General features: G+C 42.4%; 2 protein-coding genes across 4 annotated transcripts; one reads left to right on the top strand and one right to left on the bottom strand.

Moving 5' to 3' along the window:
- Positions 1-397: 397 nt before the first annotated feature.
- kdm6al (lysine (K)-specific demethylase 6A, like) lies at positions 398-22,801 on the bottom strand. Of its 3 annotated transcripts, XM_056751439.1 has the most exons (30): positions 22,356-22,801; positions 22,179-22,242; positions 15,741-15,849; positions 14,635-14,684; positions 14,244-14,302; positions 13,929-14,049; positions 13,543-13,597; positions 13,065-13,099; positions 12,113-12,206; positions 11,877-12,003; positions 11,698-11,796; positions 10,892-11,111; positions 10,488-10,622; positions 8,820-8,954; positions 8,665-8,739; positions 8,482-8,589; positions 8,068-8,355; positions 7,246-7,949; positions 6,774-6,903; positions 6,563-6,668; positions 5,849-6,054; positions 5,705-5,766; positions 5,550-5,621; positions 3,649-3,797; positions 3,456-3,570; positions 3,058-3,245; positions 2,525-2,666; positions 2,267-2,393; positions 2,015-2,185; positions 398-1,402 (listed from the first exon to the last, which is right to left on the bottom strand). In XM_056751439.1, exons 1-30 carry the CDS (start codon positions 22,502-22,504, stop codon positions 1,376-1,378), a joined length of 4,122 nt encoding a protein of 1,373 aa, XP_056607417.1. In that variant the 5' UTR covers positions 22,505-22,801; the 3' UTR covers positions 398-1,375. The 3 variants fall into 3 exon arrangements, with proteins under 3 accessions (XP_056607417.1, XP_056607418.1, XP_056607419.1); XM_056751440.1 differs by lacking the exon at positions 10,488-10,622; XM_056751441.1 differs by lacking the exon at positions 15,741-15,849 and having other exon boundaries at positions 22,356-22,432.
- Positions 22,802-23,301: 500 nt separating this feature from the next.
- On the top strand, positions 23,302-25,677 carry LOC130425254 (FUN14 domain-containing protein 1-like). The gene is made up of 5 exons (XM_056751442.1): positions 23,302-23,602; positions 23,987-24,143; positions 24,725-24,800; positions 24,880-25,008; positions 25,266-25,677. Exons 1-5 carry the CDS (start codon positions 23,422-23,424, stop codon positions 25,341-25,343), a joined length of 621 nt encoding a protein of 206 aa, XP_056607420.1. The 5' UTR covers positions 23,302-23,421; the 3' UTR covers positions 25,344-25,677.
- The last annotated feature ends 2,019 nt before the right edge of the window (positions 25,678-27,696 follow it).

Genomic DNA, 27,696 nt, shown 5'->3' with positions numbered 1-27,696 from the left:
CCCAAACTATTTACTATAAACAAACTATTAAAAAATATGGCCAAAAATATGCCTTTTAGTTATTCTTGTTTGTCTCTCCCGAAACTCTGCCATGTTGAGAACATGTTTTAAAATGCATTACCCAAGAATAAGATCACTTTATCACTTCAAAATGATTGGATGTGTAAAAACAGCTGTTGCATTGATTTTGAAATGAAACTGACAGTTGAGGGGGAGGAGTTAATGGATGCTCCACCCAAGCAGTCTAATTTACATAGTTTGAGATGGATAGTCATCTCAGGGTGGAAAAGCGTCGGTGCCAAATGCATACCTGCAAGTGTAAACCTGTGCAAAACCTTCATGAATAGCGAAAAAGAGACAAGCTTCGTATTCAATACAAGTGAAATGCACACAAAACTGTTGACAACTTGTTTAATAACTCATAAACATTCTTGAAACAATAAAACAATTTGATAGTTTCTGTACAATGCTTACTAAGCAGTTTAATTCTATATAGAAAATGCAGGAGTAGCTTAAATGACTAAACTCCTTCCAATGTAATGGCAGGTACTCTGGGAAAAAATAACAGCATTCCATCCACAAAGATCTTCAAGCAATAAATATGTATTTTATAAATAGTGTAAATGTACATTGGGATTAGAAACAATAACGACGGGGGAAAACAATCACAATTTCAACTTGATTCCTTATTCTATGTGCAACTCATTTTTCTTTGTGACTTGGCTGTAAATGAAGTTTTTTTTCACAATTTTTATTTTTTACCTAAGAAACAAAAGTATCAAACATGGTTTCAAAACGAAGACAGGTAAAACGTAAAAGCAGTAAAAAATTATATCACCTAATTCTTCACATTACAAATATTTTTTGAATTTTATTTTTGTAGATTTTGCCATCCAAGGTCGTGGTAAAATGGCTAACCCTACCGTAGAAAAGCTCGGCTAGCGGTCCTGCCTGTGATGGTGAAGCCCAGACAGAAGACAGATTTCAGCTGTCAAAACGTTACAAAATACAAAAAGAAGTCAGTAGTCTTTAAGCAACGACGCCATTTGTAAGAGACAATATGTACAAAACAATTCATTTTCTCCCCAGTTTTTCTGCTTCATTTCCCTGGTGATGCAGAGGCGAGCCGTCCGTTCAGGAGAAAGGGGCGCGGGGTGGACGTTCACCCTCTACCGCCGCCCCCTGCAGGCCGTATCGACACACTGTAGATTATAAACGGGTTGCATAGACACACAGCCACTTCAGTCGTCAGTCCGGAGCGTTAGCTATGGTCACCAGCGCATGGTGAGACGCTGCCGCGACTGTCCTGAATCAGAAATGGTCCGTTTATAGAGTTCCTGTAATTCGATCTCATCCACACATTCAGCGTTTAATGTCAGGATGAAGAATGCAGTGGAGGGGCCTAGAGGACACCAGGAAGACAGACAGAAATCTTCAACAAAGAGCTCTCTGTGATTTGTCATGCAAACACAACACATGTCAGGTTCAGCCAATAGAGATAGCAAAGATGTGCACACTAAAGGTCAAAGGTTTTTGAACCCTCACTCATAACATTCACAACTGAAGAATCACACAAAGGGAACTGTGAGGATTATGCTTCGGCTAAAACATCTAAACAAAAAAGAAAACTTTGGCCTGAAATGGTCTCTTGTCATTTTCACTTTCAATATTAAAGGAATTCCCATCTATTCTGTGCTCTTATTGGCTGCTCTTTCTCAAGTCATTTTTAACTCAATAAAATGGCATTCGTTTATGATAACAAAGTTGATTTTTTTGTCGATAAAATTAATTTCAGAACTTTAGTCACACACCTTCTAATGAAAACCTTTTAAAGACACATTTAAGAAAGGTTTTAATCAAGTGTTCTTAAACTTTAGACCGGTAGTGTATACTACAATGTAAATTCTTTAAGAGAACATGAAATAACGTCACAGAGTAACTGTAAAGCAGATGAAAGGTTGAACACCATCTCTCGGCTGAAACATTTTCAGGACCAAACTACGACTTGACTTACCAATGAGAACTGGTCATAAATCTGCATGAGATCTTCCACCTTGATCTGTTCCAACACAACAAAACCCTCTAGATCGCTGCTGCCTTTCCGCGCGCAGTCCTGACAGTGGACGACGTAAGACTTTCTGGAGTAGCTGTCGCTCGACACAAAGAGAAGGTTGAAGACTTCCACCTGAGATCAAGAGCGAGATGTTATTTGGTCACATTAGAACAACTAAGTGAATCAGAAGAGTGATAGAAGGTTAGGACGCACCTCACAGATGGTGCAGTAATGGGCCGGTTCATCTCGACTTCTTCTGTGCCAAATCGTCTCCTTCCCAGCGGCCACCAGCGCCTCTTTTATGGCTTGACACTGTTTAAGCGTCCGGAGCAAACAGAACCTGTTTATCAGGACAGTCATTAAAACGTCTGATAAGAGACGTGCCCCCGCCAGCCATTTCACCACGAGAACGGCAACAAACACGTGACATCATTTGCAATCTGCAGTTACATTAGAGAGGAAAACACTCACTTGATCATCTCAAATAACTTCAGGTCAGACACTTTAATGTTCCTCGCCATGTTCCAGGACAGATGCACCATGGGAACCACAGATTTGACACTTTGGAGTTTGTTCCACTCGTAGCGTTCCACAGCCAGCTTGTACTGATAAGCTGAAACCGTCACAAATCAACATGAAATACATCAGGACAGATGATCACCACCACGTGAGTTGTGATGAAGCTAGGGCTGGGTCTGGAGAACTCTGGTCTCCATTTGATTTGATTCGGCGAATGTCAAGATAACACAAATTTCTTCAAATGAATAGTGAACATCAGTTACAAACACTAAGCTAGATTTGAAACTCTCTTGAATTTTAGCTACAAATTAAAACTCTCAAAACAATATGTGATGCATGGAAGCTGTGATCTGGTTTTCTGGTGTTTGGGGCCTTTTGATTCGTCACCGTGACAGTCAGGAGTGGGTCTACTTTACGATTGGTTCACTCTCCATCAGGATTGACTGCACAGCTGTTTGTTTGTAGATCTCTGTTGAATGACAAACCTGTGAGCGGGCCAACATTCCAGGAGATATTATTGCACCAGCCGATGGCCTGGACCCAGTGGATTGTTCCCGTGTTCAACCAGACCAGATCTCCAGGCCGCTGGATGAAACGGTACACCGGCACGTTAGCCTCGTACAAATCCTCCAGATTGGGCCACCACGAGCCCTTCAGAAAGTTGATGTTGTTCCTGAAAAACTTTATATTCTTAACAGTTGTCCACTATAGAAGCGTCATGTTCCCACACCATTGGACAGAAAATCTGTGTTATTGGATAATGATTTACAAGAGAAAGCTCTAGAACTACAGCAGAAAACTTGCTTTCACTACAAGACATTATAAACGTGACTTTTCAGGGCCTGTTAATAAACATTTGAAGCTCACAATTATCAGTACATACTTCTCAGTGAACCCACTCATGACGCCCCAGTACGGCTCGGGAACGGCGAACCACTCGCAGTCGCCCGGACCAATGTTGACGTTTACCGCACAGAAATTGTTGTGTTCCTGGTGACCTAAAGATGACCGAATACAAACTTCGGTAAGATCATTTCACCTGCAAGACAATGATGTCAACTCCGAAGACAACTGACCTGGAGTTCTGCTGCCGGGCACCTTCATGAAGAGCTGCACAGTGTTCATTCCCAGAATGCTGTAACCCACGTGACTCAACAAGTTACCTGCAGACACCATCCGCGCAAACGCAGGCAGTTTACTCAACTCTTGCATCTGCAGTTTCCACCTGCAGGAATCAGGCATGTGATCAGCCAAGGACAACAAAGAAGGAAGAGGGAACACATCTAACCCAACCCCAATCCCCCTTACATAGTCTTTAATGTTTCTCATTCAATGTGACATGATTAAAAACAGGAAATGCTCTGCCAAAAATAGATCTTTTTCACTTAGCAACACAAAAACTAACTATTACAACTTCCCAATTCCGTCTGCCAATTTTGGAAATATCAGATCAAATGTTTATTATAACATTTGTTTATTATAAACAGTCACCTAAACAATATTTAATAAAATAGGTTGATGGTTTGTGCAAATATCTTATGCTAATGTCAAATAAGATAGAATTTACAAATGCATACTTCACATTTTATTGTAATCAGCAATAATTGAGGCCTCACTTCATACACAGCCACTAGGTGGCGCATCTACGTCATTCATCCAGCGTTTATTCTGCAGGTTTTCCAAAGCATGCATGTTGTGGTTTTAGTTCACTTAAATGTATGCTTTCAGTACAGACTTCAACACGTTTATATTACAGTGACTAGATCGGCCATTTGTATAGTTTCAAGCCATCAAATCACGGCATGGCCTATTTCAGTCTCTGTATAGAGATCATGTTTTAATGTTAAATCATATCATATAGACGTCTATACTTCCAGACTGGGGACACTGTTCAGTTCCCCACTTCATTAAAAAAAGACACCACACACATGTTTGAGTACCAAAACAGCCGTGTTTGGCTTCTATTAGTCTGTTTGGACTCTCTAGAAACATAAAGATAACTCCCAAAATGATGTTCTTCTGAATGAAGCGGTCGCTATTCATTTATAACAAGCGTGTGCATGACGTAGAGAGCGTAGAAAGGATCCTGTTGGCCAGCTGTATGATTATCCCCAAACCCGGCACAAATTAAAATAAATACAATTTATGCTATTTACGTGGGTGATCCCAGCGAGGTAAAAAAACGGAACTCCGTACCACATCCCTGAGGATAACAACCGCAAATCAGTGTTCATTCTGCTGGCCTCACTTTAACAAACGTACTATCAAATATGACACCCCTCACCTCTACTGTCAATTCAATTCATTTATACAGTGCTTTTCTGGACAGTCAAAGCTTTACATGGAAGAGGGGACTCTCCTCAACCACCAATGTGAGAATCCACCTGGATGATGCGACGGCAGCCATATTGCGCCAGAACGCCCACCACACACCAGTTCATGATGGAGAGGACAGAGTTACAAAGGCAATTAGTACATTGGGGTTGATTAGGAGGCCATGATGATGTATAGGGTGAATTTGGCCAGGGTGCCGGGGATTACACCACTACTCTTATTTGAAGAATAATGCCCACAGGACCTCAGATAAACGTCTAATCCAAAGGACGGTGCTTTTTAACAGTACAGTGTCCCGTCACTACACTACACTACACTGGGGCATTAGGAACCACACAGACCACAGGATGAGTGCCCCCTGCTGGCCACAAGAACACCTCTTCCAGAAGCAACCTCGCTTTTCCCAGCAGGTCTCCCGTCCAGGCACAGACCAGATTAAGGCCTGCTTAACTTCATTGGGCAACCAGTCTTGGGCTTCAGGGTGATATGGCTGTCGGCCATATTGTCACTGGATATTACACTATTAATCTGATGCTATTAATCTGAGCAGTTTCCCTCATGTCAGCATTCTACCATCCACCAATCACAGTGTTTATGAAGTTCCAGAAGTGAGATTCTAACAAACTCAAAGACGGAGACCTACTTTTTTTCATCGGAGACGTCAATGTTGGTGCCAAACTTGATCTGTTTGAAGGGACCTCTTCTTCTAGAAACACTTGAACGGATCGAAAAACGCCAGTTAAACATTACAGAACGGCATAGACAAACACAGGAGGAAAGAATCAGAGCGAGACTCACGGTTCTGATGAGGTCATCTCACAGTCTGAATGTTCTTTCTGGCCTTTCTTCTCGTTCTCTTCCTGAAACACAAACAATTTTCACGCACTCACTCGCTTGCTCGTCACTACGGTGAAGACATCAACAGTAATTCTGGCTGCGTACCCGCAGAGACTCTTGAAAAGAAGCAGCCTGGTACTGCGCGAATTTGGCGATGGTGGTGTACGAGCGGCTGCTCTCACAGCGCCACTGTTTCCTCGTGCCACTGTTGTCCCAGTTCTCATCGGCCGGCTGACACAGCTGTGTCCTCACCTCCACCAGGTGCTCTGGATTCGCCTCTACCAGAGTTTTAGTGGAGAACAGGCCCAGATCTGCTCGGAGTCACAGAAACCCAACACAAAACATTGGAACATAAATCAAATGGTTTGTAAACAACTAGCTAATGAGTTCTTTAGCAGCCTGACTGGAGGCATCCTTCTGCATTATCTCTTCAGCTAAACCAGTGGTTCTCAAACTGGGGTCTCCAGATGGATCCAGGGGGCGAACACAGATTTTATGGCATTGTATGAAATATTGAAATTTAACACAAATGTTACGCAATCAAACATCAGAAAAATAAGACCACCAACCATAAGTATTGATGTCCCAGCATTTTATAACATAATTCGATTTGGGTGATTTGGGGGGCCACAAAGCGATGTCCTCAACACAAAGGGGGCCTTACAACAAAAAGTTTGAGAACCACTGGGCTAAACAGAGCTCAAAACTGGAACCAAATCTGAAAGATGTAACGGAGAAACTGTAAAGCTGATGATCTGTCAATCACTCATCCAAAGCAGTCAAACATCACTGAACTCTTTCACGTTCTAAACTTCTAACCGAGTTTGAGAGCTCCTGCCAGGCCCCGTATGACCGTGACGGGGTTAGACAGGTTTGTGCAGAACTGGTGCAGCGGAGGGAAGAACGCGTCCCTCTTGTTCTCCAGCTGAAAACAACAAGACAAAGGTCTTTAAAATGACACACACCTTCAGCCAATAAGAGTGGTCGGAATCATCTGCACACGTTAAGGTTTAACGCGGCGTATACTCACATAGATGCTCGGCGTAGGTGGATTCAGTTTGTCTTTAGGCAGAGTGGGTGAAGGAGGAGGAGGGAGGCGTGGCGGCGGGCATCTGTTTAACAAGATTCTGCTACTCGACAGACCATTCTTCCCAAGAATCCTAGGAGGACGATATGTATTATGACATTCAATCTCAACTCAATGCTTAGAAGGCGTCAGTTGTGTGTGTGAAACAACATAACATTACTCTGGGGGCTGTTTAGTATGCAGGTATACCACAAAAAAAACCTCTCTCTTCTGTGTATATCACGGTAAGTGCGATGAAAGAGAACACAAAGCCTTCCTGTGCAGAAGGGGGTGGGGTTATATTTAAAAGAGATGTGACTGGACATGCTGTGATCACAACGGAATGACATGACTCCGATCTCTGATCACATTGCTAATCGACATCAAGCTAGCAGACACCTCTGACGTACAGCAAACGCCGGTAGAGTACACTCACCTGCAGGCCTTCAGGACGTCTACAGATGTCGGGTATATGGAGACGGTAGATGATGCGTGAGGGGGTTTGTGAGATCTGGCCGCTTTAAAGGCGAGCTCCGGCGGCTCCACTTTCACTGGGCTCCGAGAGTCTTCTGAACAAACTCCCCCACTTCCGTTCACCGTGACATGGCCAGAGAGACCTGCAACGGCGGATCTGGGCTTGTTGAGGCCGACTGCAGGCTCAGCGGAGCGGGGGGAGGGAGATGCAGTGGACAACGCAGAGATGGGAGACGAAGCGTCCGAACCGCCCGGGGCCGCCAGTGACGAGCCTGCAGCCGGACTCTCTTTGCCTCCGAGGAGAGCGGAGACCTGCGGATTGTCTGTGGAATGGGCCGCCGGCGAAGCGGACGTGGAAGCGGCCGTGCGGCCTGGACTGTGGTGGTTGGCGGCAGTGGAACCGTTGCTCGGCAGGGCGGCGCTCTCTTTGGTCAGGGGGTTGCCGGGTGGCGCACCTGAGGTAGCCGTGTGCGAAGAGGAGGAAGCGGGTGACGCCGTGGAGGAAGGGGAGGACAGATGATTGACAGCTGGCTCCGAGGGATCACAGGGGGTCTTGGCGGAATGTCCAACCTGATTGTGAGGGCCACCTTCGGCCGAAGCGGTGGAAGAGAGAGTCCGGTCTCCATTAGGACCCGCCCAATGCAAACCTGGACCTTTCTGAAGCCCCTGCCGATAGGAAACACCAAACACTTTTCATGAGCAATATGTCTGAGAAACTCCACACTGGATATAAATCTAGTCAAGTGAACGGGTGAGTCTGTGCATGTGTTGTTGATGTGTTCACCTGAGTGGAGTTGAGGTGCTGACTCTTCCACGGCTGTCTCGGGCTTGTGCAGTTGTGAGGTAGTGCAGTGGGGTGCAGGTAAGGCACATCTCCGTTAGCTCGGGCTCCTGACACATGATTATTGCAGACTGAAGGGGGTCGGGGGCCGGGTGGAACGGGACCGTTGGTCAGTGGCTGAGCGCTGCAGGGCGGTTGCACGACCGGGCTGCGATGAGAAGGCAGTGTGGAATTGACTGACGGCCCATTTGGGACGACGGGTCGTATCTGCCCAGAAGAGTTTTGCCTCATCTGTAAGTGAGAGCAAAGCATTTCTCTCGACCTCTAACTGAACACAGAACAAGTCCAAACACCCAAACACCCAAACCATGGCGGATGTGATGCTCCGTGATTAATGTCAGACAGAAGATGATGTACCTGCTGCTGGTGCAGATTCATGGCTGACAGCTGCGCTTCCATCTGCTCCAGAACCTGCAGCTGAGGAGCCTTCAGAGTCGCCCGGTTCTCCCGCAACTGCTCCAGCAACTGAAACATCAGACGTGTTTATAAGTGCCCGCTCACAAGATGGGGAAAGAGGTCAGATGAAGGAAATGCGCTCACCTGAAGCTTCGGAGGAGACAGGTACCAGTTTGGAGTTTGTGGCTGTGCTGGACTGTTAGTCCAGGAGTCTGAGATCTGGAAAGACAAGAGAGATCGTCATCATCATCACGTCAACCGCCAGTGAAATCATGAACATCACGACGCTCAAAACAAACCTTAGCAGGGCTTGCCGTCCTTTTCTTCTTGGCCGGGTTGGACTGATCCTCACCCTGATCCAGACTCGAGTGTGGGGGCAGTGACTGACCAGAGCCATGTGTCCCCCCTGATGACCCAGGGTGAGGTTTACATGCCTGTGAGAGAGAGAGAGCAAGAGAGAGCGAGAGAAATTAAACATGATGTCAATCAAAGGCAAGAACACAGACATGGCAGTCACAGTTTCAGGGCACACCGAACATTAAAGCACTTGAGAGAACAGATTACAAATTTGGACAGCAGAAGTATTTATAACCTGTAAGCAGTAAATTCAACATGGATATTATAATCCTTTGCCCATGATGAACAATCTGAAGAGTCTGTGCTAACAAACTGTGTTCAGTCAGATAATCATGAAGCTAAAGATGATGAAATTCACAGCTGTCATTTCAACACTGTCAAAAAACAACCCAGCAGATGGCGTTTTAACCAAACTCATGAACGTGTCCAATCACTACAAAGACACAAGCTAACCCACCTCTACATCAATAATGTGGTTTCAACACATCACATTGCGTTAGATACATCGCCTGCTGAACACTTTCCGAACAACACAATTTTAATAAAACACAAAACCTAGTCAGATACAAATGTGTTGGCTTAATAAAAAAACATTGTAGTTTTAGACTGAATGGTGTAAAAAAAGTTCATGGGTTAACATCCCGGAGAAAATCTTCATTTATGAGAGTCTTATTTTAAATATTGATGTATGTTTCACCATATTGTGGACCACATTAGGAGTCTAACGATGATTCAATAAATGTAAACCTCAACCTGCAACAAGGTTAAGAGATCTCATTAGAGCGCAGCGTCTGAATATGAACCGTCCCACCCAAAAATACAACAAAACAAAAGATGTGCAAACAAACCAAACATGTATTATGAGTGAGAGCATCAGAATCAATGAGAGAAAATGAAATCAAACATTTCTCATCGTACTGTGACATTAATGAACACTCACACACACAACAGCATCCATTTTTGACTTCTGCAGTACTAATAACTACACACGCGCACACTCGCCTGGGTGAAAAAACCAAACCACTTTATACATATTATAAAAGAGTCAGTGGATAATTTACTCCAACATCTCAATTTAAACCAGCATCTGTCATTATTCACCCTGATGAAAATGAGACGAGTGCTGTCAATCAAGCTCACTTCATCCAATGAATCATCAGATGTTTAGTGTGACGCTCACATGTAAAGCCAAGTTCATTGTGTGGCAATTGAGCCACGCTTGACTTTTCTACAGCAACATCAGGGTGAAGACAAAAGGAGATTTTTGACCCAGGTGTGTATGAACGTCTAGAGCTACGGACGGCCACGCAGAGAAACCACGCTACTGATCAGAGCCACAGCGTCCAGACTGAAACACTTTAACCCTTTCAAGCACGAGTCGTCATCACCTCAGTCCAGATTGTGGATTTATTGCTGAAGATTATTTTGCTCACTTCTATCTGAAGAGGTGGCACTGCACACACTGTGGGCTGTAGTGAGCTCTATGTGTGAAAGGGTTCAATGGTGAAATGAACGGCAGGCCGAGCAGGAGCGTGGTTACACCAGTGTATGTGTGTGTGTGTGTGTCGTGGGGGATTTCTAGGAGTGTCTGTGTGTCTATCTGGTCTCACCTGCTGGGCCGCGCTCTGGACACCCTGTCTGGACGTGAGCTCTGCTGGGATTGGGAGGCTCCACGCTTCCTCAATACTAGGAAGCATTTTACTTTTACTCTGTAGACTATTGTGTTGAAGGTTACACAACTGAGCCTAGGACGAAAACGCGTGAAAAACACATTTAACAGCCATGTGAGGGGGTGCGGTTCATCTACAGCACACGACCGCCATGTCAAGGGTCAATGGTCAGGGTTGCCGCACAACTGTATTATATCAAGAATACTCACTTGACTCACTCATACAAAACAAGAATGAAGAAGATGACACAAATGAACTGATTTTGAGAACACATGTAGCGAGACCCACATACAATGTGAAAGTGTCAGGAGCACGAGACCCAGAGAGCGTCCTCTCACGCTTACCTGCAGGTATTTGATGCGAGTGGTGAGCGCGGCAGAGTTGGTGCAGGTTTTGCTGCGCGTGGCGTTGATGTAGCACTTGATAGCGTCGTGGGGTTGGTTGCAGGACTCGTACAGTGTGCCCAGATCCATCCAGGCAGCCGCGTGACTTTGATCCAGCTGGACGGCGCAGATGTAAGCCTGCAGCGCATCCATCGGCTGATTCTGCTGCTGGTACAACACGCTACGAGACAATTGCAAGAACAACGTTACGAACGCAAAGCAAAACAGACTTGTCCATAATGAAGCGTCACAGTACTCAGGTCGTTTAGAAGCAGAAGGCAACGGCAAAATGCATAACAGTGCTCGCTTCACTTTGATACACTTATGTTTTTGAACAGTTAGTTTTGTTTCCAAAAGTTGAGTACATAACGCCACTTTGGTCTGTCTTATGAATATACGGCAAATGCTCTTGAGAACACTAAAGACCAACAGAAATGAGACTTGTAGCTCTCGGCATGCAGCGTATCAGTCACACTCCTCAGAAAAGTGAGTGAAACACACCAACAAACATTTAGGTACGATTGTGTTTACATGAACTGCACCCCAGACCTCCCATTTTAAGCAGACTCAGGTACAGTTCGCGGATGCGCAGAGGACGGCGTTCACATCATCCAAACGAAATGAACTCTGACATCCATCAAACCTGGGTGCGCACCTAAAGTGCTAATGTGAAAGCGCCCTAAATATCATCAGGACAGCTATGAGCAGGAATAAAGAAAGCAGCGCGGTCAGTGCTAGCACAATAAAAGAGAATGACAGGCACTCACCCGATAGAGCACCAGGTGTCTGCGCTGGCCTCTGATTTGTCAATGGACTGTCTGTACGAGATGAAGGCGTCCTGGACCTTCCCAATACTGGCGTAACACCTATCCAAGAGCCCAAAACTCAACGTTAGCCATCGACCGACACGCCTCATCTTGACAGCATTTACATGCATGAAACTCACCTGCCCAGAAAATACCAGGACTGGCCCGAGTTTGGATCCGCTTCCAGGGATTTCTGGAGACACTGGATGGCGTAACTGTCTTTATTAGCTTTATCACCCAACTGCTCGACCGTATGATGCATCCAGCCTGACACACACAGACACACACACATACAGGCGCTCGTGGTCATGATCAACTGTTATGAGGCAAATTTTCAGATTTGAGTGTCAGCGGTTGAGTCAGGTTCAGATCTTACCCAGCTGTTGTAAGGTAGCAGCCTTCACCTGCGCAGGTAAGTTCTCTGTCTGCAAGAGACTCTCATATGCCTCTTTGGCCGCGCGATATCGCTTCTGTAACAACAACAAAACAATACAAAATATTCAACATACGCGAGATTTCATCTACAGACAATAGTCACTTCCGACACCACTTCTCACAGAGCTTCTCATGACATGTGTACTGAGCCAATGCTTCTTCAGATCGGATGAGCAGGTGACACATCAAACATCACATTTGCTGTGGCTCAGAAGCTAGAGCAGAGCACGAGCAACGCCAAGGTCATGGGTTCAATCCCAGAAACAAATGTATAGTACAGTGCAATGCAAGTGGCTTTAGATAAAAGCATCTGCCAAAATATATAAATGGAAATATATCGAAGTACGTGTTGTGTCTTTCAAACTGAAGACTTTAAACACATTGCATGGTGATAAATAAGAACACTTGAATCCTTTTAATATTAAACGTGTGATTTAAATCCAATTCTTGGGAAAAAGGTTTATTTTAGGTGAGGTTCTATTTAAGGAATAGTCCAACAAAATATGACCCTTCTGTCATGAATTACTCCCAAGTTGTTCCAAATCTGTATACAATTCTGCTAAACACAGAAAGACATTTGGAAACATGTCAATCATTTTCAGTTCTCGGACATCATTGACTACCATTGTAGGAATATGTAAACGGTTGTCAAAAGTGCGCTGAATCTTTTTGCTTTCCTAAATTGTTTGAGTTCAATGGGACACTCCGCCGTTTCTCTGCATCCAAACCAGAAGTTTGTAAATGTGTGCCCTAAATGTAAATGAAGGCTAAAGTCACGCAGAAAACATCAATCAAGATGCACGTTTAGCAATGCCAATCTAAACCATTATGACAAGCTAATGGTTAATGCAGTGGTAGAGCTAGTCGCAGATATCACAGGAAAGAGAACTCACCTGAATCTCATATAAATGTGCGATGTGAAACTGAACTACAAACAGAGAAACAGAGAAGAGGTTTAGAACACAAGATCCTTACAAAGGACCATCTCCAACATCCACTGTTTCCACGGCAACATTCACAGCTGATACAGACTGGTCCGCTCAACATTATTCTTTCATTGGCTCATAAGGGCCTAAAGATGACATAAAATGAGGTAAAATCTTGAAATCAAGTTTTTTTTAAATAGTGTTTTGCTTTTCACTTAGTTCTATAACAAATATGAAACTTCTTAGTTATACCAAGCTCTAAAATATTAATTTGACCCAAAACACTATTGATGACAATACAGAGGGCCTTGACATCAGTGCACCAGATGAGCAGGTGAAGTTGTGTGACTGGATGTTTAGAAGTGTGACATTCAGCATGTCAGACACAATCGTGTCTCCTCTCCCATCACTGAAGGTGTGCGTGCGTGCGTGCGTGTGTACTTACTCTCAGCTTTGGACAAAGTGCAGTGGTTGGTGTCTATGAGCGCCAGTTGAAAGTGCTGCAGACAAAGAAAACAAGCAGTTCATCATCATCATCATACTGATACACATCCAGTGTACTCTTCTAACCATTCTTCAGAATGTGATTTGAACAAACGTTTACGTTTCCTAACCTACAAACACTGAAAAGAGCAATAAGGCCGTGTGTTCAACAAATCATATTTTCAAAATTTGAAACGATGAGGCACCGAACGTTTGTTCATGCCTCACACATTAATGGACCTGTACAGCGACTGAAGAATAACGCGTGATGTGAGACAGTTCTCTGTTGTTCATGATGTCACAGATGCTAATCATTGAAACTGACTGATGCTGACACTCGAGCGGTACCTTTAAGCTGGACTCATAGTCGGTGTTGACTTTGAACATGAGTCCGAGTCGCAGGTGAATCTCTTTAGCTCGAGCGAAGCTGGGGTCGATGTACAGCACCTCTTGAAAGGCCTTGATCGCCCTGACAACAAACAAACATCCTTTGAGTACCTGATCTTTAGTGAGAATCAAACACAGCTATTGACCAATCACAATCAAGGACCACCTGCTTTAAAACAAATCACATTAAGACCATGTTTGCTGATCTACGGTAGACTATAACATACTCCTTCATTCTTACTGGATGTGTATCATGTGCTCACTGTATGTACTCACCATTGAAATGCACTGTAATGAAAGTAAACCATACCGAGGCCGTATAAAAAGGAAGCGTTCTATAAAAGATGAAGATTTACATGTTTACACGCAGTCACACACAAACACTTGTGTCTCATACTGATCTGATACAGCTGTAAACAGAGTCAAATGTAAACATCTCATTTCTTTTGATATGGTGACTGTTCTGTGACAGATTTACTTGAAATTAAAAAAACACCTGAAACCGTCAATGAGGTGATGTGAAAACCACTCAACTTTCTCTCTTTCACACACACACACACACACACACACACACGCAAGTTCAGAATATCAACCACAAAATCCTCTCAAACACACACACACGAGACAAAACACAAGTGATGTAGTGTGTGTGTGTGTAAAGACTCACCTTCCAGTAGTCTGATTGTAAACTGTAGTACCGCTGGTACGCTGATAATGCTGCCACACAAACAAAACACAGTTACACACACACACACACACACACACACACACATGAAATCAAAATCAGTTAAAAGCGATTTTCATAAGTTTAGCACCTGTTACACGCAATCCAAGATGTTGTATTTTTTATTTGATTACTGTGACTGTTTACTGTCAACGACACAACGGAAACTAAGGCTGCACAATTAATCCAAACACTAATCAGGATTACAATTACGATTACAGCTGTCCATTCGTGCTCATTTCTGCATATCGGCAGTCTGTTTGGGCACAGAATACAGCGGCCAATCAGAGACTTCATATGTTAGCGTGTCCTTCAGTCATTCCCTTTTGATATGAACCTAACTCCCATAATTACTTGTTATTTCTATTCTGTTATTTAGTTTTGAATGTTTATAGAAAAAATATGGCATGCAGCTGTTTCCCGGAAAGGTATAAACGTTTCATCCCAGTTGCCATCACGACCTTAAAAACATAAATAACACTAAAGGCAACAGCCATTGTAAAAACAAAAATATATATATTATGTCAGCCATGTCATTCAACTACAGCTACTTTACATAATTCCGATCTCTTTTTCTGTCAATGTGCAATATCACCTTCTATGTGCAACCTAACCTTCAAAATATTTTAAACATTTAGTATCAGGATTCATAACATCTCAATGTGTCATATGGATTTACTTCATATGGTACACTTTACCTACAGTAAATGTACAATAATATATACCAGTGTGCAATGATATCACTTAATCACTTCGGTTTCTCATCTCAAACGAAAACTTGTGTACAAATTGTAAATGCCCACTGTATTTATTGTCTGTGATTACATGTTTGTCTTTCTAACCCAGTCAGGAGCAGTGCTCCCATTTCATTCTATGCTAAATACACAATGACAATAAAGCCTATTCTATTCTCAAACTTTTTAAAAGTTAAATCTATTAATGGACAATATTATAAGATTGAGGTTTTCCTACTCGTGCAGCGCTAACGTAAACTTCCCCTGATCTAATATGTATGTAGAAGACGTTGCGTAATAAAGAAAGTTCAGCACCTTTTGGATATTCCTCCAGCAAGAGATTGAAGTGACCCAGCTGACAGAAGACTTCTGGATCTACTTTTCCTTCAGATTTCAGGATGAGAGATTCATAGCAGCGAACGGCCTGAGAGACGACAAAACACCACACGCAAGAATCTTCAGCAGCGCCCATCATCACACAAACACACATACCTTAAAGTTGGCCAAACAAATGGAATAATTCTTTGTCTCATGCGCGATTCAAAATACAGCCGATAATCACCACACAGATGCTGTGATACATGGGTGTTTGGTGACGTCACCGTTAGCTTGTCATTTCAAACACATACACACCACGGTAGTCACTAAACATGGCTGTCGGCTCCAACACTGCTGTTAACTTGGATAAAGGGATGCTGTTAAAAGCATATTCAAATGTTTATTTGTCCTAGTCTGTAAGCGTAACATGATGGCTGGAAAGCAATCCTTCATTTAGCAGATGTGTTAAGCACATGTGCTCCATCTCTTCCGTGTCTCTGACATCAGTGCCGCATCGGCTTCATTTCGTGCGGGACACAGAACGCAGATTTCCTGACAATTTGGACAAACTTGGGTTCTTGAGATGTTCTAAACGTCTTAACGTGGATTAATCCATCAAGACCAAATTCAGTAAACACTTTAATAAAGCATATCATGTAAATGCCAACAAGTCGCCCTAGAACGTGAACGGAAAGTGCATCAAAAAAAGATCCTAAGAGAAAGTGTATAAGCGCTTAGCATTCATGTTCTGGGCTTCTGCGTTTCTCTACATAATACGCTTTATCATACTGAACATTTAGTGTTTACTGGAACATGAGTTGGTCTGCTGAGCTCCATGTCCTCCGTGATATCGTCTTTAGGAAGAAGAGCACTGATGGCGGAGACGCTGAAATCGAAGGACAAAGGGGGCGAGTTAAAGATTAACTAGCATAAGATCATGAAAATTACATTTCATGCAGTGTGTTATGTTGCCGTGTTTGAAAGTAAGCAGTCTGCCAAGTTGTAAATCCTAAAGTGAATAAATAAAGTTATTGTCTTGTAAAAAAGTGAGTCGACTCTGAATCACACAAACGAGACGTGTCCCTAACCGCTGCGTATTTACGTCACGCCTACTTTTTGCTGAGACTACCGTGAAAACTTCACTCTCTTGTCCCACAAAACACTGTCGCTCATTTGTGATGCATGTGCCGTCTGAAACCTGTGTTCTACGTTGTGCAACTAAATGCGTCTTCTGAGGAAACATGGTTTTAATTCACTTTTAAATGACACCAGAGGAGTAGAGGTCGACCGATATGCGTTTTTCAGGCTTATTTCCATGTGAATTAGACCGATAACTGATATTTAGAACCGATATATATATAATTAAAAAATAATTAAGAACACAGGCTCTGAAACATTTTTAATTCTGACTGAGAAATCTTAATCATAACACTTATATTAATAATAACAAAAGAAAAATATGTTCTGATGACTTAAACATTGCATACAATACTAGAACTATTCAATAAATCATTTTGCTCATCATTGGATTAGAAAAAACCCAATTTGAATTTATATAATAAGTGTTAATAATTGAATTGCCTTCATAGCTTTATTGTAGATGTTGTTGAAAAGACCTCAAATGTTTTCATGAAGCTATAACATTAAAAGCATATTTTAGCCACACTTAGTTAGTACATTAGCCTATTCCTTAAGTGTATTGTCAGCAAGACGGGCATTTAATCACACCCATGTGTGTCTCTGAACATTTATGTGTATAAATAAGTTGCGAAAAATAGCTCGATCTAACATTTGTCCCGAGCAGCTTTAGATGTGGAGTCTGTGTGCGAGTGTGTGCATGAGAGCGCTCTGACTGAAGACCGACGATTCAAGTTCTTTATGCTTTACAATGGCTTGTATTTTTGAAATGGCGTAACTTAAAATGCCAGCTCGATCAATTACAAGAAACGCGTGTGTTATTCTATGGATGTGAATTATATCTACATGATAATAATGCGTATATCCTGCGGAACCTTCAGGAAACCCCCAAAGCTGCTCCTAAATTCAGGCACTAATTATACTGAAGTGTTCTGCATCTTCAGTGTAGTGGATTGAGATTTATTTCAACGTCTGATGCTGCCTTACCTCAGAGAGCATGAACCCGAAGCAGCTCCAGTTAGTAAGTGCTTTCAATGTGAGAGTGAAAAAAACTTTCTGATCCGCAGTCTCCCGCGTTGATTGGCCAGACTCGTGAGCAGTGGGCGGGCATTACTCTAGGCAACAAACTAGAGTGACGTGTTCCGACTGCTCTCACTGAATCCTTGGCTGCATCAGAGCCAAATAGCGCATTTCAAAATTAAATGACTTTATCGGCAAATCGGCTTTGAAAATGACCGATATCGATTATCGGCTAAATCCCTAATATCGACGCCGATAATCGGCCAGTTCGATAATCCGTCGACCACTACATAGGAGTATAACCCCAGAGTTTTACTGTGCCCACGTCATTTCACCGAAGATTGCTTCAATAGTCTTGTTACGTTTACTGCAGGATGTGTTAAAAGACTATCCTTGAAAGGGGGAAATACCAACCTTATTTGGACCTGTAAGCTCGACCGAATCACAACCTGTAAGTGTGACTACTTATTTTTGTCTGAAGTTCAAGAAATATTTGTGTACATTATGTCTGTGTTTAGCAAATGCGTATATCGCTAATGTTAACATGTACAGTTATTTCTGGGGTATTACAGTTTGTTTATCAATCTATGAACTCGGCTATATTAAGTGTTCAATCTATTATCGTTTATCTATTATCTACTATCGTCTTCGGATGATCTCTATCTATACACTGTATATAATGTATAACTTGTAAACCGTAATTTGCGACACATGTTGAACGATGTAACAAATTCAAGGAATGGGAAGGAGGCGGGAACTGGCGAAAGTTCAACAACTTTTAATAAAAACTAAACCACCCACAAAACGAAAGGAAAATATCGGCAGCTCCCGCACGGTCAACTGCCGGATGAGATACCGTGCAACACGCAGCTGACACTCATTATCATCACTCTCTCTCGTCCCGCCTTGCTCATTACAAACGCGTTTGACCAATCACAGCAGACTATACCATCTGACCAATCACATGACACTAGGCTAACAGATAGGAGGGGATTAGACGGATGAATCGCGAAACGAATCATTTGGGAGTCAGTCAAGAAGTAAGGTAAGAATAATTACCTATTATTACGACATAAGTGTTTTTACACATTCTATGTACATAAACTTGTTTTTGGACAATCCATAAACCAAAGTAGGACCTTAAAAATCATATGCTAGTTACTCTTTAAGAAAATGCTCTACATTTTTGTAGTGTTTATTTACTTGCTTTATATTTGATTCATTTATTTATATCACGTATTGAATGTATTTATTTATGCCTATTTTTTGCGTTCTAACCTCAGTTTTCTTTCAGGGTTAAGGCCGTTGGCTTTGATGAATTTCCGCTGATATTTTGTAGTTTTAGCTTGCTGTATTCATATTTATTTACAATTTATTTTATTTTCTACGTTTAAAAATATTGTTACAATTTCGTTTTTGATCAAAATACTTGATTTTCACATTATAGGCTATTTTTGAAGTCTGATCCGATGGAAAATAAAGGTTTCTTTATGTGTTCATTGGCCTTTTTATTATGTGCACTAATATTTTAGTTTGCTGTTTTGGTTCGTTTGCATATTGATATTTATTGCATCTCTTTTTCAATTTCACTATTATATAATCAGTTTTGGAGGCGTCACAGTGGATTGCATTATGCGCTTTATTCATAGTTTAAAGGCTCATTCAAATGGTTGTGTATTGTATATCTCTGTAATATAGAACAATTTGAGCAATGAAACCTCTTTCTCATCCATCATCTGATGTCCCCCATTCCCCAGTGTATATTGAAATACTTCAATGAACATCAAAAGTGCGAAGTAGTCGACTAGTGGCCCAAATGAACAACTACAAAAATCTCTTGTTTCAGCTATATAAACAAATAGAATCGACCACAAAAAACTGTCAAATTTAGAACTCCTGCACACGACCCAACCATATCTGCGGATCATGACTTAATGTTAGTTATTAGAGCCGTAAGTGCTTGTTTAATCATGTGGACGGCTGAATTTAACCACAGAAGAAATCAACAACACACTGACACAGAAACCAGCAGCATTAAATAAACAACAATAAATCACCTGAAACCAACAACACAGCTCTCAAACTGACAGACAAATCACATGATTCTATGAAGACTTTTACACAACGACACTATGATGGGGTTTGTGTCTTTACTTTGGGCTTGTAACATGCTGAATTACCTCATCTTTATTCTGCATTTCAAAACTGATGAAAAACCCAAACAGCATCTAAAGATACAGAACCCACTGATGTTATCAATAACATTCCCAAAATGTTCCTTTTATGAAGGAGAGGGTCTTAAAGTTGAAGATGTTGTTAATAACAGCACTCTTTTGTGAGGAATTACCGATCAATTATAAACACCACTAATACAAAATTACTAGAATAAACAACATGACAATAATATCATATAACTGCACAGACGGATGCTGAGACGTCTGATAGCACGGGTCATCGCTTTTAGGAGGAAACCTCACATGTCCCTAACCCTACTGTCAGGACAGAGGAAAACTCTATTTCTGTGTCAGATATTTGCAAACCCCACAGACACATGGAAAGACAGAGCAACAGCGATGAAGTCTGGGAAAACAAAAGCAGCCGTTTAATGATGTGAGATCTGCAAACCAACAAAGAAAAATGAGCAGAAAAGGAATTACAAGATTGCAAAGCTATAACGTGACCAATGATATAAAATAAAACACACAATCCTAATACTGCTGACAAAATCTTCGTCACCTGCTGTAATAATGTAATGATCCTCTACATAGAAGTGTATTGACTGAAAGTCATAAATAAGGCTCACATTGACTTCATAATGCATGTAAAGCCGTTTCACACAGCGATGGTCTTCTCTCCCTCCTATTTATCAGAATAAATATTCACGATATTATTTATAAGTGACTGCATGCGACCTCCAACAAACCCTTTACAACAAGCATAAACAATAAACATCAGCCACTGAAAACATTACAATACACCTAAGAACATCATTGCTGTTAGATTCATTGAACTTGATTTGTAATCGCATGCCTGCATAAGAAAATAAAGTGTTTACAACATGTTGTCTGCTGCTGTCACACTGTCACTGCAGGATGACAGCTAAAGACTCCTTAGTCATGTATGGAGTGAATGTACACGTGTGTGCAAATCTTCGAGATCTGTGAGGAATCTTCACTGGCACCTGACTGTGACGTCAGAGTGAAAGTGAAGGGATCTGGTGCGCAAATGAAGTCACAGAAACACGTGACATGTGTGCAGCGGCCTTCTAACACTGTGGTGTTTACACTATTAACTGCACCACAGGACTGAGGCTTTCTTCACTCTCTAGTGTTCACTCTCTAGTGTTCACTACAGGCCAACAGCTGCTGCAGCCCTGCACGACACCAACACAGCAGGGACCGATGTCGCGTGCATGCGTGCTGCACATTCTGCAGCTTTATTCGCTTCTCTTTCTGCATTATAACGCGCTCTCTCACCCCTCCCCACCCCGCCATCTTGGGCCGACCCAAGCAGCCATTAGCACCGCACACAACCCGACGTATGTGCACTACACCTCCACATTATTGCCCCGATTGGATGCGACATGTGTAACGTTACAAATGGCCGGTTGCACGAGCACATGTGTGTGCGATAAACGGTGAAGGTTTGTTCGTCTCGGGTACTGAAGGAAAAAGCATAAAAGCGCCTGAACTGAAGCCGGTGCACATCACATCAAATGGGAATCATAACGCTAATATGAGTGAACCGGCAGGACGGACGCGTCGCTTCACGCGACACACGCAGGCCTGAACGAGAGGATATAAACACTGATGACAAACGCAAACTATATCACCTCACAAAGTCTCAGTCACATCACTCGAGGCTGTGACACAAGCAGACACAAACTCACTGTTAACTCGTTTAAAGCGTTAAACTCAAGCGAACAGCTGCGACGAGACGCGTTTAGACGCCACTGACAGCCAATCACACACACACAGCTGCTTACAAGTTCATAAAGTTAACGGTGTGGTGACGTGGATAGTGATTTCTGATCTGTCGCGAACAAATAAACATGAAGTGCACATGAACGCATTGAACTGTGCACATATGAAGTCGTTAGCTGAGAGCTTAGCAGCGCCGCGTCGCGCACGTCAAACGCGGCTCTCACACCCAAACCGTGCAGACCGCGGACCGTTTCAAGGAACGTTACTGACAACTGAAAGCGATGTCGTGTGGTGCGATGCGTGCGTTTGTTGTGAAGCAGCGGTGCGGTGCGTGAATTTAAACGCATGTCTTTACCTTTATGAGCAGGGCCTTCATACTGGCGCCATCTTCATGAAGCCGCTGAAATCCGAACAGAGAGCTGCGAACACACACATACAGCGCTCCGGATCATCAAAAACACTTCTCGCATGCAGAAACATACAAAAGCAAAACGCCGCGCATACGCTGTCGCCGTTAAGCGACGTTCCCCACCTGTCGATGCGGGCCAGAGTGTCACTCTCCTGCGCGCTCAGCCGCGGCGCGTCCTCCTCGGGTTCACTCGCTTTTCCCGCCGCCATTTTCTTCTCCTCATCACCAGCAGCAGCAGCAGCGACGGCGAGCGACACTCGGCACGATTTCATGGAATCGCACCGTCAAAGAGAGACGTCGAGCTCTGTGCGTCCAAAAGCCACGACAAATATAAACTTTTCCCAGTTAAAAGGCGCTTCGGGTTGAAAACCCCCGTCAAATGTGCGTTAGCCCTCCAGCGGGTCGTCTTCTCACATTTTGAGGAATAAAACGCGCGACGTCGTAAGCAAATGTTTCGTACGTGAGTTGCGACCCGTGCACATTTAAAAAAAATCTCAGTTTATTAAAACAATGTCAAACTTGTGTCCGACACCAGATTAAAGTTGTTGTAATTGTGTCACACAGGCGAACCCACGCCGTCCCCATTGACACGCCCTCTTTGGGCAAAATAGCCAATGGCTACCGAGAAGGGAGTCACGTCACTGCCCTTGTCCTAAAATGTTGTGGTCCAATCCTTTAGGTAATTTTATTTCCTAAAAAAATGTTCGTTTTAATCTGCCACGGTTCACCAAAAGCTTCTCGCCTTTATTAAACTGCACGCGCAAAGAAACAGATGTGGATGTTTTTCCTAAAACACTGAATCTCATTTACGTTTTTATGAAGTGCAATTAGAAAAGGTGTGGTTTTAAAAAATGGTAAAATTTCCGTGACCGTTAGGGTTAATTCTGATTGTCCAATCCTTTGGGTTCTTTTGTACCATCGTCATAAATTTGCGAAAATTTCAAATTGTATATCAAATAAAAAATTGGATAAACACATGTGACAAACTGTATAATAAATATATGTTACATATTTACATTCATTCATTAAGCAGACGCTTTTGTCCAAAGAGTTCTGTCTAGAGAGCTAACGGTTAATGTAGTCTAACTACAGAGTGAACTGATAGATTCCAATCCACCTGAATTCAGCATATGTTATACTCTACGTGTTTTTAAAATTACATTTCCCATTAAACGTTTAGACTGCAAACATGAGAAATAAATCAGAATATAGAATACAAACTCGTCAGCAGGTGGAAATGCGTTATGAATATGAATCTAATGTTTTAAACATTGACGTGCTGTATAGGCGACGCGTGTTCTCTCAGCTGTTAACGTCACATGACGTCACACATGTAACCAAAATGGCGGAAAAACAACAACACGGAAAAGGTAATCGAGCTTGTGTCACATATGCATTAGAAACAGAGAGTTATCACGGTGTGGTTGAAACATAACATCGGGTTTAAAGTGCAGTGATTTTCTCAGGTTGGGTGATGACAACGAAGCTGAATCCAGCAGCTTCTTATTGACGCAAGTAGACTGCCGAGAATGAAGGCTTAAATATAACTCAGATATCTGTTGTTCTTCTCCTGCAGTTAATAAAAAAAGACACAACAAGTGAAATACACAACAGCATTATATAGTGTAGTTTTTACAGTGGATAAGCCCAGCAGAATCGATGAACGCTTCTTGACCCACACAGATTTACTACTGCAGTGTTTCGGTTTCACATTTGCTTTATTGAGTGACTTGTTGCCATGTTTCACCACACAGCTCCAGGTGAAGAAGACGACACATACGAGATCTTAGATCTGACGACGTATGCATGCAGTCAACAGTGGTGGAGCACAGTGTTTGGAAACAATTCTGGCCCTATTGCTGAGAAGTATTCTGTTGCCACTCAGATTGTGATGGGTGGCGTCACGGGTTGGTATGTATATATACCATGTTTACAGTACATGATCTAATAATCCTGCATATGATCTGAAAACTGCCACAGATACATCCCAACATATTTTATTCACGCCGCGAAGCTGTAAACGGTGCAGCTTTTAGAGAATGTGAAGCACGGCCTGTGTTGCAGTGGCGCCGCCATCTTGGGAGGATCATACTCCACTGCTATTATGTGATATGTACCGTTACTTGTTTTGTTTGATATGTGGAGAAATCAAATGTGAAGAACCAGGGGATTATCCAGAACGACTCTGGGTAATCCTAATGCAGTTTTTAACACTGCAAGACCGAACCAAAGTTACATTTTCTAATCAAACATGAAATACAAAACACTGCAGTGAACGCACTAACAACGATCCTTCCAAGATGGCGCAACCTTCAACATGGCGTGACGTAGCTTCACATTCTCTATACAGCCACACTATGTATTTTACAAGCTGTGTAAAACATCTCAAATGGCTGAGTTTACTCCGATAGATAATACTGTGCTCATTCCTCTGATTTGTCTGGTTTGGTTTTAATATATATCTACTTTTTGTTCACTCTACTCACGGGTAGGTGTGCAGGATATCTGTTTCAGCGGCTGGGGAAAGTCACAGCTACAGCTATAGGAGGAGGATTTCTGTTGCTGCAGGCAAGAACTACATCACAATATCTTGTATTTGTATTTATGACGAAATGTTCTAATCGGTTGAGGATGTTTTGTCCTGCAGATAGCCAATCATAGCGGCTACGTCCAAATTAACTGGAAGAAAGTTGAGAAGGACGTTAATAAAGCAAAGAGGCATCTGAAGAAAAAAGCCAATAAAGCAGCTCCGGAGATAAACACATTTATTGAGGAGGTAAAGACAACTCTCCTATTATGAATCATTATTATTTTTATTATGATCACCGTTCTGACTAAAGCACATGTGAAATGAGTAATGATCAGTTAGGATCACATTGGTGCATGTGACTTCTTCCATATTTTAAGCACTTCAGTCTAGCATTTTGATCTGATCTTGATTTGAGTTTATTTGATGGTAAGCTGTAATATAATGATAACAGTTTATTGTTTAACTTCCCTCTTTTCATGAAAAACTCCACATCTATTATTCAGGCTACTGAATTTGTGAAGAAAAACCTTGTTATTTCCAGTGGATTTGTTGGTGGATTCTTCCTGGGTCTTGCTTCTTGAGTTTGTAGTGATGTCCTGTGGTTCCTGGAATTACTCTACACGCTCATGCCAGTTCACAGAAGACTGCTTCACTTGAGTGTTTTCAGTGGATTTGATGTTAGAAAGTGAAGGTGAAAGAGAGATTTTGCCTGGACGGGTCTAATCCTCCACACGTCCTACATTCAACACTGAAGCTTCAGAGTCGGTTTACAACACCGGGATGTATTTGAATAAACATCCATTATCTGTCAAAACACAAACCCCGTAAAGCTGTTTGTCAAATTTTGTTCGTTCTTGAAGTGACTGTGATGCTCTTATGGCTTTAATTAAACTTCATATTTGTTCTTGAATGTTATAGTTAGAGGTGTTTATTGTTTCAAGTCTCAGTGAGTGTATACAGTTACAATGCTTTGAAATGACAGCTTCTGTTTGTTTGCTTGGTAAATAGAATCACTGGTGAAAATCTTTAATTCATTATGTTGGTTTGTGTCTGCATCCCACATGTTTATTGGCAGACACACACTATTCTCATACAGGAGGGATTTACTCTTGAGCGTCACAAAATAAAAGAAATCAAATTATAACAACATGATAAATTGAGCATTTGTCATCTAGCGTGGCTCTCGTCACACAGTCCTTCACACCTCGAAAGGTAAGAGGGGCGTGGCTAGCTCTTAAAGGGGACACTGCACAATAATGTCTTATATGCAAATACACTTTTTCTGGTCGTCAGAACCCTCCGGTTTTAAAAACAAGGGATCTACTTTCTTCCGCCACTAACCCAGCCCTGCATAACAGTTAAACAAACCTCCGTTACTAATTCCGACCCGTCAGTAGGACTGTGGTGAAGTTACTAATGAGAAATAATCAGACAGAACTTGCGTGTGAATGAAAAAGAGAGATTGTCATGTCAACTCATCGAGAGTGGGTTAATCTCATTGCCCTGCGGTACGTTGCCCGTTGTTTATAGGTCCAGTTTGCACTTTTTTGGGGGGATCTTTTGACAGTTTTCGAATGTTATATTGCATTTCTATGTGTTTATTCGCAACCGAGACCATCGGGTCCGGCGCTGAATCTTGTTACATCATTTCTGAGCGCTGTAGAACAGTGGTCACCAACCCTGCTCATTGAGATCGACCGTCCTGAAGATTTCAGCTCTAACCCCAATCAAACACACCTGAACTATCTAATCAAGGTGCTCAGGTTTGCTTGATAATTACAGACATGTGTGCTGAAGCAGGGTTAGTGACCACTGCTCGAGAGAGAGAGAGGAAACATTGACAAACGTGCGTGTGTTTTACTGTCAGTTCATCAATCCGACTAGTTTAAAGGCGGAGTGATACAACGGTAAAGCGATCACCGTGGTGATATATCGCATGGCTCACGTGGATTCGACAATCAGAAAGAACTGTCCTATAATTTAAACTTCACCACGCTGCACACTTAAATGTACTTTGTTATGAAACATTTGTTAATATCAACTTTCCTGTAGCTCAGTGGTAAGAGCATTGCGTCAACAACGCAAGGTTGTGGGTTTGATCGCAGGGGATTGTACATACCTATGTATAAAGGTATAGGATGAATGAAATTAATAACGCAATGCAAGTCGCTCTGGATAAAAGCATCTGCCAAGTGCATAAACGTAATATCGACCAAAGACAACGTAGAGAGACCGGAGAAGCGCTGCAGCCAGAAGGCCCGTCGATCTAAATCAATATGAGGTACAATAAGGCGTTTGCATAGAGAACATCCATCAGCACTCGAATCAGTTTGATGAAATCTGATCGTCTGTAGTAGGCCAATAGTTCACGAACAAAAAGTAAAATATTGAGTAAATAACTACAGTCAGATGATAGAGTGCGTTCTTTCGTGTTTGGCCAAAGCTTATAAGAGCAGGTGCGCTCAATGTTTTTAAACTTTATCCACCTCCGAAGATAGCGGGGGTCTCGAGTCCCTGGTGCTGTTACTTTGGGGGCCGCGGACTGACAATTTTGGGAACTCTGGTCTAAACAACGAGACGGATTTAGTTCATGTATTGCCCATCACGTGTTATTCGCTTTACTTGTGTAAGACATTTAAAATCAAAAATGAAATCTTAAGGGGTGCTTTCCGGGGCAGGGATTATCTTAAACCAGGACTAGGCTCTGGTTAAGAGGATATTTATAAAACATCCTTTATAAGTAAATGAACATTACTGCTATACATCGAAACAAAATTATCCCACTAATATATTAAGATCTGGGTCTAGTCTTAGACCAGGGATGTCCAGGTCTAAGCCTGCTTAAGCTCTAAACCGGCTCCAGCATACCTGACTGTACTCAAGTTCCCCTGAACACGTTGGTTAGCTGCTTCTGCTGTGTTGGTTGGGGTTGCA

The sequence above is a fragment of the Triplophysa dalaica genome, chromosome 6 (genome assembly GCF_015846415.1).
Source record: "Triplophysa dalaica isolate WHDGS20190420 chromosome 6, ASM1584641v1, whole genome shotgun sequence".
Lineage (NCBI taxonomy): Eukaryota > Metazoa > Chordata > Actinopteri > Cypriniformes > Nemacheilidae > Triplophysa > Triplophysa dalaica.
This window is presented reverse-complemented; position numbering and strand designations above follow the sequence as displayed.

Excerpts from the sequence above, each read along its gene's own strand:
- LOC130425254 (XM_056751442.1), top strand. The coding sequence starts at position 23,422 with ATGAGAAATAAATCAGAATATAGAATACAAACTCGTCAGCAGGTGGAA. Across the intron at positions 23,603-23,986 it reads AAAACAACAACACGGAAAAG|CTCCAGGTGAAGAAGACGAC; the intron begins GTAATCGAGCTT and ends TTCACCACACAG. Across the intron at positions 25,009-25,265 it reads TAAACACATTTATTGAGGAG|GCTACTGAATTTGTGAAGAA; the intron begins GTAAAGACAACT and ends TCTATTATTCAG.
- kdm6al (XM_056751439.1), bottom strand. The coding sequence starts at position 22,504 with ATGAAATCGTGCCGAGTGTCGCTCGCCGTCGCTGCTGCTGCTGCTGGT. Across the intron at positions 22,243-22,355 it reads ACTCTGGCCCGCATCGACAG|CTCTCTGTTCGGATTTCAGC; the intron begins GTGGGGAACGTC and ends GTGTGTTCGCAG. Across the intron at positions 15,850-22,178 it reads TGAAGGCCCTGCTCATAAAG|GCCGTTCGCTGCTATGAATC; the intron begins GTAAAGACATGC and ends GTCGTCTCTCAG.